At 47.2% G+C, this 16,445-nt stretch overlaps 1 protein-coding gene across 1 annotated transcript in view; it reads left to right on the forward strand.

Moving 5' to 3' along the window:
- Positions 1 to 16,445, forward strand: part of PPAT (phosphoribosyl pyrophosphate amidotransferase) — a 172,770-nt gene that overhangs the window by 102,931 nt on the left and 53,394 nt on the right. The window contains exon 5 of the mRNA XM_069200814.1: positions 9,295 to 9,425. Within this exon, the coding sequence (XP_069056915.1) occupies positions 9,295 to 9,425 (131 nt within the window). The remainder of the gene's footprint in view (positions 1 to 9,294; positions 9,426 to 16,445) is intronic.

Below are 16,445 nucleotides of genomic sequence, written 5' to 3' on the forward strand. Positions count from 1 at the left end.
CCACAAGGTATACCTCTGGTACTTAGTTTTGTTGCACAACTCCAAGGCCTTAGTTGACTGGGCTCATATGAACCCTTGAGCCGGCCTGTCATTTGAGGCAAAGCTCTACATGGCGAAAAACCAGAAGGCTCAGCACTAGACCCGCTCCAGGCTCAAGTCAAAAGTAGGGATCTGCTCTCAGTCATTATCGGTTAACATCTTCCTTGCTGTCAGGGTTTTCAGGTAAGTCGAGTGGAAAAAAAAAAAAAAAAAAAAAGAATTCCAGTTGGGACTCTGCTCTTTCCTGCCACTCTTATTCTCCAGAGAAAGGCATAAGGGCATCACTGTCCCTTCCGCTTGGACTCCTATTCCACAGAGGAGCAGATTAAATCCCTGATCGCGATGCACCCAGAGTTAATGGGTCCATCGGTGATTTCGCAACAGTACAAGACCTTTTGAGGAGCCATGCTGTGCATCTTTGGCATGCTGTCAGACCCCAAAGATCCGCAAGGAATCCCAGTTAGGTTACTGCCAGTGGGTGCATCCTCTGTGCTGTCTGGGCCCCTTGGACCAACTTAGGGTTCTGTACCGGAGTCTGGACCGGTGCTGGAATCCATGCTGGTCCCTCAAGTGGGTCCAAACTGGGGTGGTGTGGTGGACAAAAAATTGATAGATGAAACCCAGATCTTTTTTGACTGGGGGTGAATGTTCGCATTGTTCAGCATTCCATCCATCATCTGTTGTTTTTTTTACTTATGTCGCCATAGTTAGGAAGGGTATGCCCAGACGTGGGTACCGTGCTCACTGCGCCACTGGCTTCAAGCTAGCCTGGCTTATGAGGCGTAATACCCTGAAACCGGTCCCAGGATGCTTGTTTCCGGGCCAGGGAGGGCCTGGCCTGGCCTGGCAGTTCGGGCTCGACTATTCCCCTGGGGAGAAGGGTCAAGACCAATTTACATATGTCTGGGTCCAAAGTAGAGTGGTGTGGTGGGCCAAAAAAATGGATTAAACCCAGATATTTGTGACTGTGAGTAAATGTTTGCATTGTTCAGCATTCGGTCCATCTGTTTTTTTTGTTTTTCATTTGGTCCCTCAAGTGCTAGCGCCAATGCCACAAGTGGCAGAGGTAAACTTGCAATCCATCACGGTGTCCTTCTCTGACCCGACGTCATATTCACTGGGCTCGTGATGTGCAGCAACCTCTACTGAGTCCATCGGACTCGGGCATGGTCCCACACGCACTCAGACATTACACCAACTTTTTTGGCTGAGGCTGACCAGAGCCAGCTTTAAGAAGACAACCGTGGTGGGCATGTGGAAGAGTTTACCTCTCCTTAGAATTATGACAATAGGTACATGGACCTACAGTATGCCCCTAGACTGAATGACTCACCAGATACTGGGCTGGTTGAGCACCTCCTCCAACTCCCGGACAGAGGAACGTCTATCTCCCCACTATGGAGGTAAAGACAAATGTATTGACAGAGGTAGCGATGGCTCCTCCGCAATGGCAGAGGAGTGCTGCTCCACTGGCTCAGAGCCAGCAGCTGAAAAATAAGATTATATTTTAGTATTGTTTTATTTTTCGGAGGGAGGAGGGAGGAGGGACTCCTTGCAGGGCAGGGATTGCACAGGGAGTCTCTGATGCTGCCTTAGGAACTGCTGGGACCAGGAAGCAGAGGAGTGCAATGCAGCACCAGCTCAGTGTTTTAATTTATTTTTGCCTTGACATTGGTTAAGGTAAGTTGTTTACCAGGATGCTACACCCACCCACTATGTGATATGGTAGGTGAGCTCTTACCTACGGTCCAGGAAGACTTACACCTTCCTTAGCCAACACCATTCAAAATGGTCGAGATGCAGCTAAATTGGTCATTCGCTTGGGTTTGCACACAGTGAATGTCTGGAAACAGGGGTGGTGCTTCAAAACCATGGCTGGATATGGCCTTCTCTGGAGACATCCAGGCATCCTTGATGGACATGCCATTTGATGGCTCCTGCCTGTTTTGGTGAAAAGTTAGATTTGGGCCTATGGGAATTTCAGCTTCAATCAAGTAATCCCCCGAACAATTTGGCCTTTCCAAAGATATACCAGGGGCTTGGCCTATCAACATCAATCTACACCAGCAATCTCCAAGCCCTTTTAGTGTTTCTTTACGGTGCACAGCATCCAGTAGGCAGGAGCAGCCACTTCCTGCAGGGGTGGACCACACATTACACCGGGCAAATGGGTTCTGCATGTTGTCCAATGGGGCTATGTCCTGCCATTCTTTTTGACTCACCACGCCTGCTGCCTACATCAATTCACTTCTCTGAGGACCATATAGCCATTTTATGCAAGGAAGAGCAGACTCTTTTGGCCAGCAGAGCCATGGAGAGGGTACAAGCCTCAGAAGTAGGGAATAGGCGCCATTCCTGCTTCCTTCTTGTGCGGAAGATAGATGGAGGCTGTTAGACCTGGCATCCTTAGGGTAGTCCTACCCCAGACTTTTTGTCTTTACCTCCTGTTTTGTTGCTGTGTCATTTTGTTGATCTTAGAACTCTGAGCACTTTACCACTGCTAAAGTGCATGTGCTTCTGCCCTAAACATGGTAGCATCGGTGTATCCACAATTGGCATATTTAGTATACCTTTAAGTCCTTTGTAAAGTGGTGTACCATATACCCAGTGCCTGTAAATGAAATGCTACTGGTTGGCCTGCAGCACTGATTGTGCCACCCACTCAAGTAGCCCTAAAAACATGCCTCAGGCTTGCCACTGCAGAGCCTGTGTGCACAGTTTCACGGACACCCTGAGTTGGCATTCAAAACTCCTTCCCAAGCCTTAGATTCTGCTTTTCTCACGTCACCCCTTAGGTAGGCCCTAGGTAGCCCCTAGGTAGCCCGTAGAGCAAAGTGCCTTGTAAGTAAAAGGCAGGACATGTACTTTTATGTTTTTTTTTATGTCCTGGTAATGAACAACTCTCAAAGTTGTTTTTCGTTACTGTGAGGCCTCCCTTCTTATAGGCCAACATTGGGAATTCTTTAGAATTAGAATACCTTTAAGCTGTAATTCCTTGTAGGAAGTTGGCTCTGTATGCACTATTTCAAAGTAAGGAATAGTATACACCGAGTCCAAGGGTTCCCCTTAGAGGTAAGATAGTGGCAAAAAGAGATAATTCCAATGCTCTATTTTGTGGTAGTGTGGTCGAGCAGTAGGCTTATCAGAGGAGTAGTGTTAAGCATTTGTTGGACACACACACAGGAAATAAAGGAGGAACACACACTCAGAGACAATTCCAGGCCAATAGGTTTTTGTATAGAAAAATATATTTTCTTAGTTTAATTTAAGAACCACAGGTTCAAGATTTACAAGTAATACTTCAAATGAAAGGTATTTCATGTAGGAACTTTAGGAACTTTGGATTAGCAAAATAGCATATACAGTTTTCACATAAATGACATATAGCTATTTTAAAACTAGACACTGCAATTTTCAACAGTTCCTGGGGGAGGTAAGTGTTGGTTAGTTTTTGCAGGTAAGTAAACCACCTATGGGGTTCAAGTTTGGGTCCAAGGTAGCTGTAAAGAAATGCTATTGTTGGGGGTTCAGAGCAACCCCAAAGTTACCACACCAGCAGCTCAGGGCAGGTGCAGAGGTCAAAGTGGTGCCCAAAACACATAGGCTTCAATGGAGAAGGGGTTGCCCCGGTTCCAGTCTGCCAGCAGGTAAGTACCCGTGTCTTCGGAGGGCAGACCAGGGGGGTTTTGTAGGGCACCGGGGGGAACACAAGTCAGCACAGAAAGTACACCCTCAGCGGCCGGGTGCAGTGTGCAAACAAGTGTCGGGTTCGCAATAGAAATCAATGGGAGACCAAGGGGTCTCTTCAGCGATGCAGGCAAGGGGGGGGGGGGGCTCCTCGGGGTAGCCACCACCTGGGCAAGGGAGAGGGCCACCTGGGGGCCGCTCCTGCACTGGAGGTCGGATCCTTCAGGTCCTGGGGGCTGCGGGTGGAGAGTCTTTACCAGGCGTCGGGTCTTTGAAGCTGGCAGTCGTGGTCAGGGGGAGCCTCGGGATTCCCTCTGCAGGCGTCGCTGTGGGGGCTCAGGGGGGGTCAACTCTGGTTACTCACTGTCTCGTAGTCGCCGGGTAGTCCTCCCTGTGGTGGTTGTTCTTCACAAGTCGAGCCGGGGGCGTCGGGTGCAGAGTGCAAAGTCTCACGCTTCCTGCGTGAAACGTGTTTTGTTTCAAAGTTGCTTCTTTGTTGCAAAGTTGCAGTCTTTGTTGAACAGAGCCGCTGTCCTCTGGAGTTCTTGGTCCTTCTAGATGCAGGGTAGTCCTCTGAGGCTTTAGAGGTTGCTGGACCCTGGGAACGCGTCGCTGGAGCAGTGTCTTTAGAAGTGGGGAGACAGGCCGGTAGAGCTGGGGCCAAAGCAGTTGGTGTCTCCGTCTTCTCTGCAGGTTTTTCAGTTCAGCAGTCCTCTTCTTAGGTTGCAGGAAGCTACTTTCCTCGGTTCTAGGGAGCCCCTAAATACTGAATTTTGGCGTGTGTTTAGGTCTGGCGGGTTAGTAGCCAATGGCTACTAGCCCTGAGGGTAGCTACACCCTCTTTGTGCCTCCTCCCTGAGGGGAGAGGGGCACATCCCTATCCCTAGTGGGGGAATCCTCCATCTGCAAGATGGAGGATTTCTAAAAGTCAGTCACCTCGGCCCAGGACACCTTAGGGGCTGTCCTGACTGGCCAGTGACTCCTTGTTTTTCTCATTATCTCCTCCGGCCTTGCTGCCAAAAGTGGGGCTGTGGCCGGAGGGGGCGGGCAACTCCACTAGCTGGGGTGCTGTAACAAAGGGGGTGAGCCTTTGAGGCTCACCGCCAGGTGTTACAGTTGCTGCGGGTGGAGTTGAGAAGCACCTCCGCCCAGTACAGGCTTTGTTACTAGCCACAGTGACAATGGCACTCTCCCCATGTGGCCAGCAACATGTCTGGTGTGTGGCAGGCTGCTAAAACCAGTCAGCCTACACAGGTAGTTGGTTAAGGTTTCAGGGGGCACCTCTAAGGTGCCCTCTGGGGTGTATGTTACAATAAAATGTACACTGGCATCAGTGTGCATTTATTGTGCTGAGAGGTTTGATACCAAACTTCACAGTGCCATGTCGACTTAGTCATTTTATTCCCACTAGCACACACAAGCTGGCAAGCAGTGTGTCTGTGCTGAGTGAGGGGTCCCAAGGGTGGCATAAGACATGCTGCAGCCCTTAGAGACCTTCCCTGGCATCAGGGCCCTTGGTACCAGAAGTACCAGTCACAAGGGACTTACCTGGATGCCAGGGTGTGCCAATTGTGGAAACAAAAGTACAGGTTAGAGAAAGAACACTGGTGCTGGGGCCTGGTTAGCAGGCCTCCGCACACTTTCAAATCATAACTTGGCATCGGCAAAGGCAAAAAGTCAGGGGGTAACCATTCCAAGGAGGCATTTCCTTACATTCCTGATCTGAGAGGAGTAGCTGCATCTTGTTTAGTATCATTGGAATGGTAATGATAAATCCTCTTTACTGATATTTGGATTTATTATTACTATGTGAGAATTGGCACTTTTAGAAAGTGGGTATTTCACTGTTCTCACTGCCCTGGGTGTCCGCAGCCTATCTCCAGTACACGTCTGGCCTGAGCTAGGTGACAACTACACTTGTGCATTCCCTTCAGGCGCCCACAACACAGGATACTCAGCTGCATCTGCATTCATCTGCATACTGATGGGTCTTCCTGGGGAGGAGTTTGGGGAGGGCTCCCACTTATAGTCTGGAGACAGGACTGAGCTGAAAGGGGGACCTGTGCACTCCACCAAAACCTTTTGAAGTCATCCCCCACATAAAATGCACTTTTCAGTATAAGTACTGGGGCTCTGACCCACTAAAGACAGTACACTTCTGGACTCAAGGAATTGCTGTTGGAGTAAAGAGTGCTGTGTGCCAGGTTTGCCACTCTGTCAGGAGTGACTGTTCCCAGGAACTGCTGTCCTGCTGATCTTTGCCCTGCAACCCAAGCTCTACCAACCACCCTCAATGTCTTCAAGAGCTAGCTGGCTTGCCTCCAGTTCTCCTGAGAGTCTCTGGTACATTAAAGACCCCTTTCTATCAAGCATTGCAAAGTGAGCCGTGTGTCTGATGCTGTGAACTACTGTGACTACTGACTGTTGCGGGACTGACCATCTTCCCCAGCAAGTCTGGTGGCAGGTTACCATGTAACAAGGGCTGATCTGCACGATACATGATGCGCTGGCTGTTGGGCATCTGGGAGTGCCCCCAGGAGTCGTGCTAACACTGCAGTGCAGTACATACAGATTCCGTCTCCTACAAACGCCTCCCCGAATTGCACTGCAGCATTATACTCCGCACATTCATGAGCAACATCTCAACAGGTACAGTGGGGCTTGGGGTACTTCAGAGGTTATCCCCATTTGCCTGCAACCATGGCCTCAGCTCCCTGCACTAAGACTTTTTCAGTAAAGTGTGCCACTTACTGCTACTCCCTGCGGCCAAAGTGAAAGTTACCTTGCCATGTTGACTTTTTCTGTGCTGCTGCCCCTGCCGCTCCACCAGGATAGCACGACTGGAGTGATTACTGTACTGTCTCTAAGAGAGACGCATTCACATTTTTGAGTTCTCCACATAGTGTTGAATCCCTGGCGTCTGCTAACCGCATCACTTAGTAACTGTAAACCAATGAATACTTGATAATGTACTAATTGGATTTGTACAGCATTGGTCTTGATTTCTACAGATAAACAAACTTTATTTTTCTACACTTGTGTGGAGTGTTTTTGTGATGCACTTCCAGTGATTACTATGTGTGTGTTGCAGAAATACTTAACACATTGCCTTCGAAGTGAAGCCTGCCTTCTCTGCGCCAAGCTACCAGAGGGTGAGCAGAGGTTAAATTAGGTTTTGTAATTGACTTACCCTGACTAGGATTATGGTCCCTACTTGGACAGGGTGCATACCTCTGCCAACTAGAGACCCAATTTCTAACTGAGACCATCACCATATCCTAGATCTTTGCCCTCTCGACACCTTCCTGCACAGTGGCAAATCAAAATGCTCACCCTGGCTCAGGTTTTCTTTGCCCTGGATCCAGAAACTGGATGGAATGCTTACTTTCACATCCCTGCCCTGCAGCTCCACACATGCCACCTATGCTCTTTGTTGTGCTCCTTTTTGGCCTCACCAGTGACCTTGAGTGTTCACAAAGGTAATGGCAGTGGTCACTGAGTTACCAGTCTTCCCCTACCTCAATGGCTGGCTGTTGAAGTGAGCTCCCCACATTTAGTAGTGGACCGCCTCTTGACAGCAATGGGTTTCTAAATCAACCTCCTGAAGGTACACTTAACTCCTTCATAGAGGCTCCCCTTCATTTGAGCCATCCTGCATATGGTGCACTTTCAAGCCTTTATTTCTGATTAACATGTACATGACATTTAGGCTATGATCGTGATGTCCAGCCTCTGTCCAGGTTTCAGTGAGGATGGCATCTTGGCCCACTAGCCTCCTTCATCCTGCTCAACCTCATTTTTCCAGTGGCAAACCCTTCAACCTGCCCCACCCAGTGGTGAGGGATGCATCACTACTGGGCTGGGTAAGTCATTTGAGAGAGGAGAAGATCAGAGGACTCTGGTCTCCAGCAGAGACCCCACCTCCACATCAACTTGCTGGAGTTGCAGGTGATTCACTTGGCGTTGAAGGCCTTACTGCCTCGAGGGGCAGCTGGTGAAGGTTCTCATAGAAAACACCATGACCACCTAACAGACTGGGTGCAGTGTGATGCCTCAATCCTGCAAAATGTCTTCTTTCTCCCTCAACTCTCTTAAGAGAAAGAGAGACTCAATTGTTTGGACCCAAAGAGGGCACTCAGCTCGGATGTTCCAAAGAACATGGTGTGGATAATAAGCTCCTGGTGTGGGTTTTTCTGGGGTTTAGAAGGGCAGGGCAGTGCAGAAACAGATTATGGGCCTGATTCTAACTTTGGAGGACGGTGTTAAACCGTCCCAAAAGTGGCGGATATACCACCTACCGTATTACGAGTCCATTATATCCTATGGAACTCGTAATACGGTAGGTGGTATATCCGCCACTTTTGGGACGGTTTAACACCGTCCTCCAAAGTTAGAATCAGGCCCTATATCTCGATAGCTGGGTCCTCTGCATTATGATCTGCTGTACATTGGCTAAGAAGCAGCATCCGGAATGCCTACGGGCTCACTCCACCAGGGCCAAGACTACTACCACTGTGTTGCAACAAGACAGCCTGTCTTGGAGAGCTGTCAGGCAAGCTACATGTTTATGAAGCACTACTACTGTCATGTCAGTCGAAATGGACTTTTGCTTACTCAGTCCTGCAGGATTGTTTAGTCTGAGCCATTGCACAGACCCACCACCTTGGGAGGTACTGCTTTGGGATATATGCATAAGGAGAGAAATCATCTATTATGAGTATCCGTCAGAAGAACAAGTTTGCTACCTTTGGTTATACTGTTTGAGTGGTCATTGTATCTAAGCTTCTTGACTGCCCTCCAACCACCCTGTTCAATGGTGTGGTCCTTTCCATGTAAAATGATACCAATCTTGGAATCTGCACACTAGTTTGTTTAATTTGCTGATGGGCTCTGCCTCTGAGGAGTTGATGAAATAAGGGTGCAGAAGAATTTGTGAATGAAACTAATGTTAACATGCATGGCTGGAGCTTATATGTGGCTCCTTTCGTGACTTATGGGACTTAGTGTCAGTGCAGTCGCATGACACCATAAACTGCTTTTGAGATGTCCGGATCCAGCCTGGCATCTTAGAAAATTCACAAGTTGAGGAATTTGTGATGAAATATAGGATATTCACCAGAAAAAGCATTACCTAAGGTAAGTAAGTTGTTTGATAAAGCTGTCAACTATCAGTTTTGATGTTTCTCTATTTATGGAATAGATTTGAGAGCAACAGAGCACTTTGCATAGACCGCTTTAAAGGGCATACCTAAACATACACAATGACATCAATGAATAAAAGCAAAATCAATGTTTCTAAGCAAGTTGACTAATACAAACGGATGATTTAATACTGGAAAATAGGGGGTACAAATATAGGTATATACATAATTATGTCCCTGAGAGAGGATGTTACCTCTGACGTTTCCGTACACCTTCACCTGATAAAACCCGATGTTGCTTAACATCTTAAGTCCCATTGTGAAGATAACCAAAGAATAAGACTTAATAAACCTGCTTGGATGTGTTAAATGGGGACAGAGAGTAGCATGCTAATTAGTGTCATATTTTCAATTCCTACTTTCACAGAATTAAAAATCTAATGAATGAAACTCCTACATCATATTCTCTTGTCATCATGTACAACGATGTAATTTACGCTGTACGGGATCCTTATGGCAATCGTCCACTCTGCACCGGTCGTCTTGTTGATGGAAAAGGTAAAAATAAAACTATTAGAAGTTAATGCAAATTGTATTTTTGTATACAAAAAAATGACATGTTTTTTTTGTCATATGCGATGTTGGTAACTACACTTGTAGTAGGTAAACCTGGGAATTGAAATGTATGTTTGGCAGAAGAAAATATGTGCAGGTAGGGCGGAGCTTACTTAGGCGATGCCACCTTGGCTCGAAGACTCGGTTTGACTCCAAGCAAAAAAGGTCAGATTGCCTTTCCTCTCTTTCTTCCAGAGTTAAGTTTAAAACGCTGGAGAGAAAAGACTCCTCTATAGGGTTTGAGCGTTGGCAGATAAATCTCTGAATCATGCACAGAAAATGTTGTCTCTGCAGCGCGATTGCAACTGTGGAGGATTAACTCTTGTCCAGCAGCTGATGTCTCAAGAATAGATCAGTGCTGGTTTGAACTACTAAACCCCATTAGAGCAATAGGAAACAGTGACAGTGTGTGCACAAACACTTCTTCTTACACTGTAGGTCACTATACAACCCGGCCTTTGGTACATACGCATTAGCATAAATGTAAGAGCCACAGTATGTACTGAACTGTGAGTTCTGTGGCATATCACCTGCTGAGTTGCTGTGGTTACTGAGGGTTCCAACTCAGCAGGACCCAATTACAAGGCTACAAAAAGGTAGTTTTGGGAGTGGGGCCACTGATAGCAGAAGTTTTCTAAGTATCCATGTTTGCTAGCTGACAGAGGGACTGCAAATTGAGGGGAAAAAGAGCCCAACAAAACTAGCCATGATAAGCAGCATGGTGGCCATATATGATGATTTAAATTATGTTGGTAAATTTTCTCAGTGGAATATGGGAGTTTTCCCACATTTGTCCTTTTGGGGGTGGGGTCAAAATCTGTCCTGTGCATGGAACTGATAGATTTTTGCTTATGCCAGAACAACGAACGCATGGCATTGGGAGAGAACTTTATTTTGCTCCTGGGTGTAAGTGGGTTCTGTATAGGTGGTAATGAACTTATATTAGTTCTTTAGTTTCCTAAGCTTGGATAGTAGTTGGGGATGCTAGACGTGTGAGCTTTCACCTAGAGAGTTGCATGGGCTACTGAGGAGGATAATTTGGTAAAGTGAATCAAGGGTGATCGTATGTGGCAGGGACAAGTATTCACAAGAAGTGAAGCCTCAAGAGGGTCATGAAGCCACAGCCCTCCCATAACAGTAATAACAAAAAGCATATTACAGTCTGCATCTGCGTATTTGGTTGATGTTACAGCATTTGTCGCGTTGTATTTATTATTTAAAAAATAGTTAACCACAACCTGGTTGCAGGTGGTTGTACAATGAGGTAAAATCACGTTTAGGATGCCTCCTCACTATCAGGGGAGTTGTTTCTGTCATGAACCCCTCTAAATATGGGGTGCATCCTTATAGATTTCCTTTTCCCCAAGGGAAATTGTCTTAATATTCCCCCACACCCTTCAGAGAAAAGGAAAACCAACAAGTGTTTCTTAGTGTTCTATGTAACAAGCTAGGGTCATCTAGCGTTAGTGTTGTGAGTCAGTTAACCCCTGTTATCTGCACGGGTTATTTGTAGTTGCACAGACCTTACCCCTCAAAGTAGTAGACACACACATTTGTTTTTTATAATGATTAGTTATTTATTGTGTACAATCAACACACAACCCTTGGGTATAATAAAGAGATGTTTTTGTTATCATTATTATAATATTTTAGATGTCGTCATATAAAACAAAATATTAGAAAAACCCAAAGTATTATATATTGCACATTCTTAATGTCTAGAATAATTATTAGAACATTGGAACGTTGGCAGCTCCATTGAAAACAATGGAGTGCTGCGGGCTTTTACTGGCCGGTAAAAGCCCGCAGCGCCAACATTCCAATGTTCGCTTTGTTCACAGCAACAGCTGTGAACAAAGCCTCACGGAGCCCGAGGGGATTTTAATCCCCTCGGGCTCCGTGAACATTTTTATTTTTTTTAATAGAACATTCTGCCCTGAGTGGCAGAATGTTCTAATAGCCTTAGAACCCGCCGTAGCGGGCTCTACCGGCTATTAAAGTCCCTCTCCCTTGTTAAATGCCCTCGCCTTTGGCTCGGGCATTTAACGCGGGGAGCGGGCCTTTATTAGCCGGTAGAGCCCGCTACGGCGGGTTCTAAGGCTATAGTGTAAACCCTACCTATCTTTATATCCCAATTATGGTTTTGGCTGAAGTGTCACATCACCTGTAGTATGCCAAGCCACGTACCTCCAAAAAGCTTTGCAGTTGGACATCTGCTCTTCCGCGTTCTCCCCAATCAACCAGTCATCACGTCTTTCCCCCTCCCTAATTCTTAGGTCTCTTGATACCTTAGTCACCAGTGATTCTCTGAAGAGAGGAGGACGGGGTTGTGTGTTCAGCCTCTTGCATCTTTATTGCTGCGTGAACAATGCTCTCAGTTAGAGACCTATCCAAAAGGGAAGCTATTGTTTCAAGACCTGCTTCTTTCCTTATTAGCTCTGTGCTCGACTGGACAACCTTGCAATGTTGCTTCGTGCACTTGGTTTTCTATCCAGCAAAATGGAAAATGTTTCTACATTCCATTGTTTTTGTTAGTGCAACTAATATCAGCCTTTTTATGAAATCTGTTGATCTCTCACACTCTTAGCCCTTATCACCGTTCCAAGAATTCGTTTCCTAAACCTGCCAACCACACACTCTAAAGGATTAGTGTGGTCAGGTTTAACATACAAGTAAGCATCATTTGTATGGAACATTCACGGTTTGTTGGGATAAGCCCTGCTACTTACAATCGATTCCATTCATTCACTAAGTAGTTGTAACATGCAATCTGTGAGACAAGGAACAGTACTTTTCACGTCAGTGTCTCTCTTTTGGGTTAATAAACTAGAATTTGACTGTTGCACTGATGTGGTAAAGGTGTGGTTGTACGTGTGTTAGTACAGTAGCTCTGAATAACATGTTCTAGGGCTGCACTTATTTTCAGTGGCAATGCGTGTATGTTCAGTGCACTATGGGCAGTGATTGGAATTAATAACACAATGGGCAATAGCGAGGCCAATGTATTTGCACAGTTATGTGGCTGTAGCATGATTATAGGTTTATTCTATTTGGCACAATAACTTTTCAAATTTAAAAAAAAAAAAATGTATTCTCTTGAAAGTGGATACAAATAATGCAGGCAGAGAATGTGGTGCATACTTTGCAATTTTTGCCGCATAATTTAGATAACCTTACCCTATAATTTGGTCTTCCATGCCATGTACTCTTGGTAGCCCAAACAATGACAAGGTTCTGCAGAGTGCTATGTCAGCTGCTATTATGATGATGCAATACATATACTTCACATGGAACCATGAAATATTTCCCTTATATCAAGGTTCTCTGTGAAATGAGTGTCATTACACTGCGTTTTGTACTATAAAAATAGCTTGCTTTACCCATGGCTCACACTTTTCTTTGACTGGTGTTGTAAATGGGTACACAGAAACAGGGTCTTCTTCTTATACCCTGTTCTACCTTTGAAGTTGGCAAACTTCAAAGCAAAGTCTCAAGTGTTTGGAAGATCCTTCCTTGGCCAGGCCAGGCCCCAGATGCACTCCAGGGAGTCAGCAAATGCATTGTGTGAGGGCAGGCACAGTCCTTTCAGGTGTGGATGGCCACTCCTCCCTCCCTTCTAGCTCAGATGGCTCATCAGGATATGCAGGCTACACCCCACCCCCTTTTGTGTCACTGTCTAGTGAGGTGCAAAACAGCCCAACTGTCAAACTGACCCAGACAGGCAATCCACAAACAGGCAGAGTCACAGAAACGTTTAAGCAAGAAAATGCCTACTTTCTGAAAGTGGCATTTTCAAACTCACAATCTAAAAAACAACTTCACTAAAAGATGTATTTTAAATTGTGAGTTCAGAGACCCCAAACTCCATATTTCTATCTCCCCTCAAAGGAAATCTGAACTTTAAATTTATTTAAAGGCAGCCCCCATGTTAACCTATGAGTGAGATAGGCCTTGCAACAGTGAAACCCGAATTTGGCAGTATTTCACCATTAAGACGGGTAAAACACACCAGTACATGTCCTTTTTAAATACACTGCACCCTGCCCATGGGGCTACCTAGGGCCTACCTTAGGGGTGCCTTATATGTCCTAAAAGGGAAGTTTTGGGCCTGGCAAGTGGGTACACTTGCCAGTTCGAATTGGCAGTTTAAAACTGCACACACAAACATCAGTTTTATTAAGATGGCAGTGTTTAAATATGTCTAGACTTATTTTAAAAATGGGGTTAAGTACTATTACATGTCTAAAACTGCAATAACATGTTTCTACTCAAAAGAAAGCACTGTTATTTGTATAATTCTTCTTTTGGCCAGAGTCTGCCTCCCCCCCCCGAATCACTTTAGCCCCCCCCCCCCCCCCCCCCCCCCAGTTTGAAGACCCCTGCTCTAGGGGCATGCATCCGATGCACCTAGAATTGCCATTGCAGGCTGAGCGTCCTGGTGCAAACCTAAAACACAAACTCGACTTGGCACACTATCCACCATGCACTGCATTCACTATGGGTAAGGCACCACTCTAGCAGGCCCTAGAGCCCGAATGCAGGGTGCTCCATATTATATGTGAGGGCATAGCTGCATGAGCAATATGCCCCCCCTGTGTCCCTGCCAAACATGGGACATAGTGAGTGAACAGAGCTGCTATTTTAATGTATGTGCTGGACACTGGTCAGTACGAGTTTCCCGGCTACATAATGACTACTCTGAACCCTGGGTTGTTTGGTATCAAACAACTCAAAAATCCAAACTGGATTTATTATAAAATGTACCCAGAGGTCTCCTTAGAGGTGCCCCTGCAAAAGCTAACTATCCTGGCATGGTTTCGGACTTGTTCCAGCCAGCCTGCCACAGCCAGACAGTCAATACACAAACCTTGGGGGAGAGCCCTGTCGCTCTGGTTTGTAACAGTGTCCTTCCTGGGTGGAAGAACTAACACCCCATCTCCCCTCCCCGCCCTCAGGAATTTGCACTGCCCTGGCAGTGAGCTTCAAAGGGCTGCAGCCCTTGAAACTCAATCCCCAGGCCTGCTGCTAGCAGCAGATGGCCGCCTCCTTTGCAAACCACCTCTTTTGGAGGAAGCAAAGGCGGGAAACCACACAAAGGGTAGGAGGAGTGGCCTCACCTAGCATGCACCACCCCTAAGGTGTTGCCTGCGAAGTGGACCCTCAACTTCGGTTTCCTCCATCTTGGAATCTTGGAATGGAGGAAAATAGCCAGTTAGGTGTAGGGCAGTGACCCTTCCCACAGGAAGTGGTCACTATTGTGGGTGTAGCCCACTGGACACTACCAGGTTCCCCCTAAAACGCTCACTGTATTTAGTGGGCACCCCTTGACCAAGAGATTAGATTCATCAGGAAGAAAAGACAGCACCAAAGAACCCGACAGCACAAGAACAGAGGACCTGCTTCACCAGAAGAGGCTCCAAGTCCCGTGCTTGCTGCACCAGATCGCCACTGCTGAGGAACTGACCACTGGACTGACCTTAAGACTCGGAGGACCTCCAGGCTTCGCCAGTAGCCCAAGAACTCCCTCCTGAGTGGAGGCACCATTCAAGAACCACAAAAAACTTGCAAAGGACCAGCAAGCCAGTGAGGGTCACTTCACAGACTGCCCGACATCTCCACAACCAGAAGTCGCATCTGGACCCGATGACACACCAACGACAGCCCGGTCGAGACCTACAAGTGGGGCCATCTTTGGTGGCACTGCACCCTTCCGTGGCAGAGTTATGCCAATACCCGAGGTAGTTGTCAGTGCACGTTAGACTACAGCAAAAACAGCTCACCCAGAGCTGCCAACTGGACCAGGAGGAAGCCCCAGTCGAGGGATTTCGGGAACACCCTGGACCTCCTATCAGAGCACCCTTTTCATCCTGCAAGGCCCCCAGAAGAACACTTACCTCCAAGTGGCCCTGTGCCTGTGCCAAGTGATTTTTCCAGCTCTGTACAACAAGTGTTTAGCACATCTCCTGGATTAGCCTAACTTCTCGACCAGCTACCGTAAAAATTGGAGCATTAGGAGGTCTAATTTTTACCTCTGGAAACCAATGTGTGGTTGCCTGGACCCCCTGCACAGTGTGCCTAGCTTTGCACACTACATAAAGGGCCAGCCTCCTACAATCCTGCTCAGTTTGAACCACCTGTACCTTATCCCCACCTTCTTCCTGGACGTCTTGCAGCCTCGCACCTTCATGCAGCCTCCCTCACCCAACGTCTCAAACACTACTTGACTCAGGCTCTCCATGCATCGTGTACTTTCTTGCAGTGTGGCACCCCCTTTGTCCTCTAAACCTGCAGCAGCGTTCAACCCACTCTCCTCCAGAATGAGAACCCTGCTGTCCCACACTTTTCTGCATCCTGACACCCCCTTACCCTCACACCTCCTCGAATCTTAGATCCCCAGCAGCTTCACTTTCTGTTGCCTACTGGCAGCTCCCACCTCTTTACCCCCTCGGGCCGGTTGACCAGGGTTTTGGAAATCTGTCCGCTGCACGAACTCTGCCGTCCTGCACAGCTAACTGCAACCGCCGCAGGAGAGGAGTTTGTCCACTCACGCTGGTGAAGTCGCATGTAAATCCCATCCCTCTGGCTGCAAGTGGGAATGCTGCAGCACTGGTCCGGCCGCAGTACCTTCAGCCTGGCATCTCCTGTAGGGCACAGACCTGGCTGCTGCTGTTGGCACCGCCGTGCACTGGGCACATCTCAGTCCTAGGCAACCCTCACCGGCAGCTGGCTCATGGGAAAGATTCACAGGCTCCCAGCTGCCCATACCGTGCTTGCAGGAGTTAATGTTCCAACCTCTCCACGTCCCAGTATTGGCTACCGCAGCACAACACAGCCATGGGACAGTGGCCCCGTTCGCAACCAAACATTAGCTTCGGTAAAAAATATAGGGTGGGGACACGTCTGGGAGACAGAAGGCGAACGTTTACCAACTTGCAATTTTATTTATGAACATTCGCAATTAAT

Source organism: Pleurodeles waltl, chromosome 1_2, assembly GCF_031143425.1.
Source record: "Pleurodeles waltl isolate 20211129_DDA chromosome 1_2, aPleWal1.hap1.20221129, whole genome shotgun sequence".
In the NCBI taxonomy this organism is placed as follows: Eukaryota; Metazoa; Chordata; class Amphibia; order Caudata; family Salamandridae; genus Pleurodeles; species Pleurodeles waltl.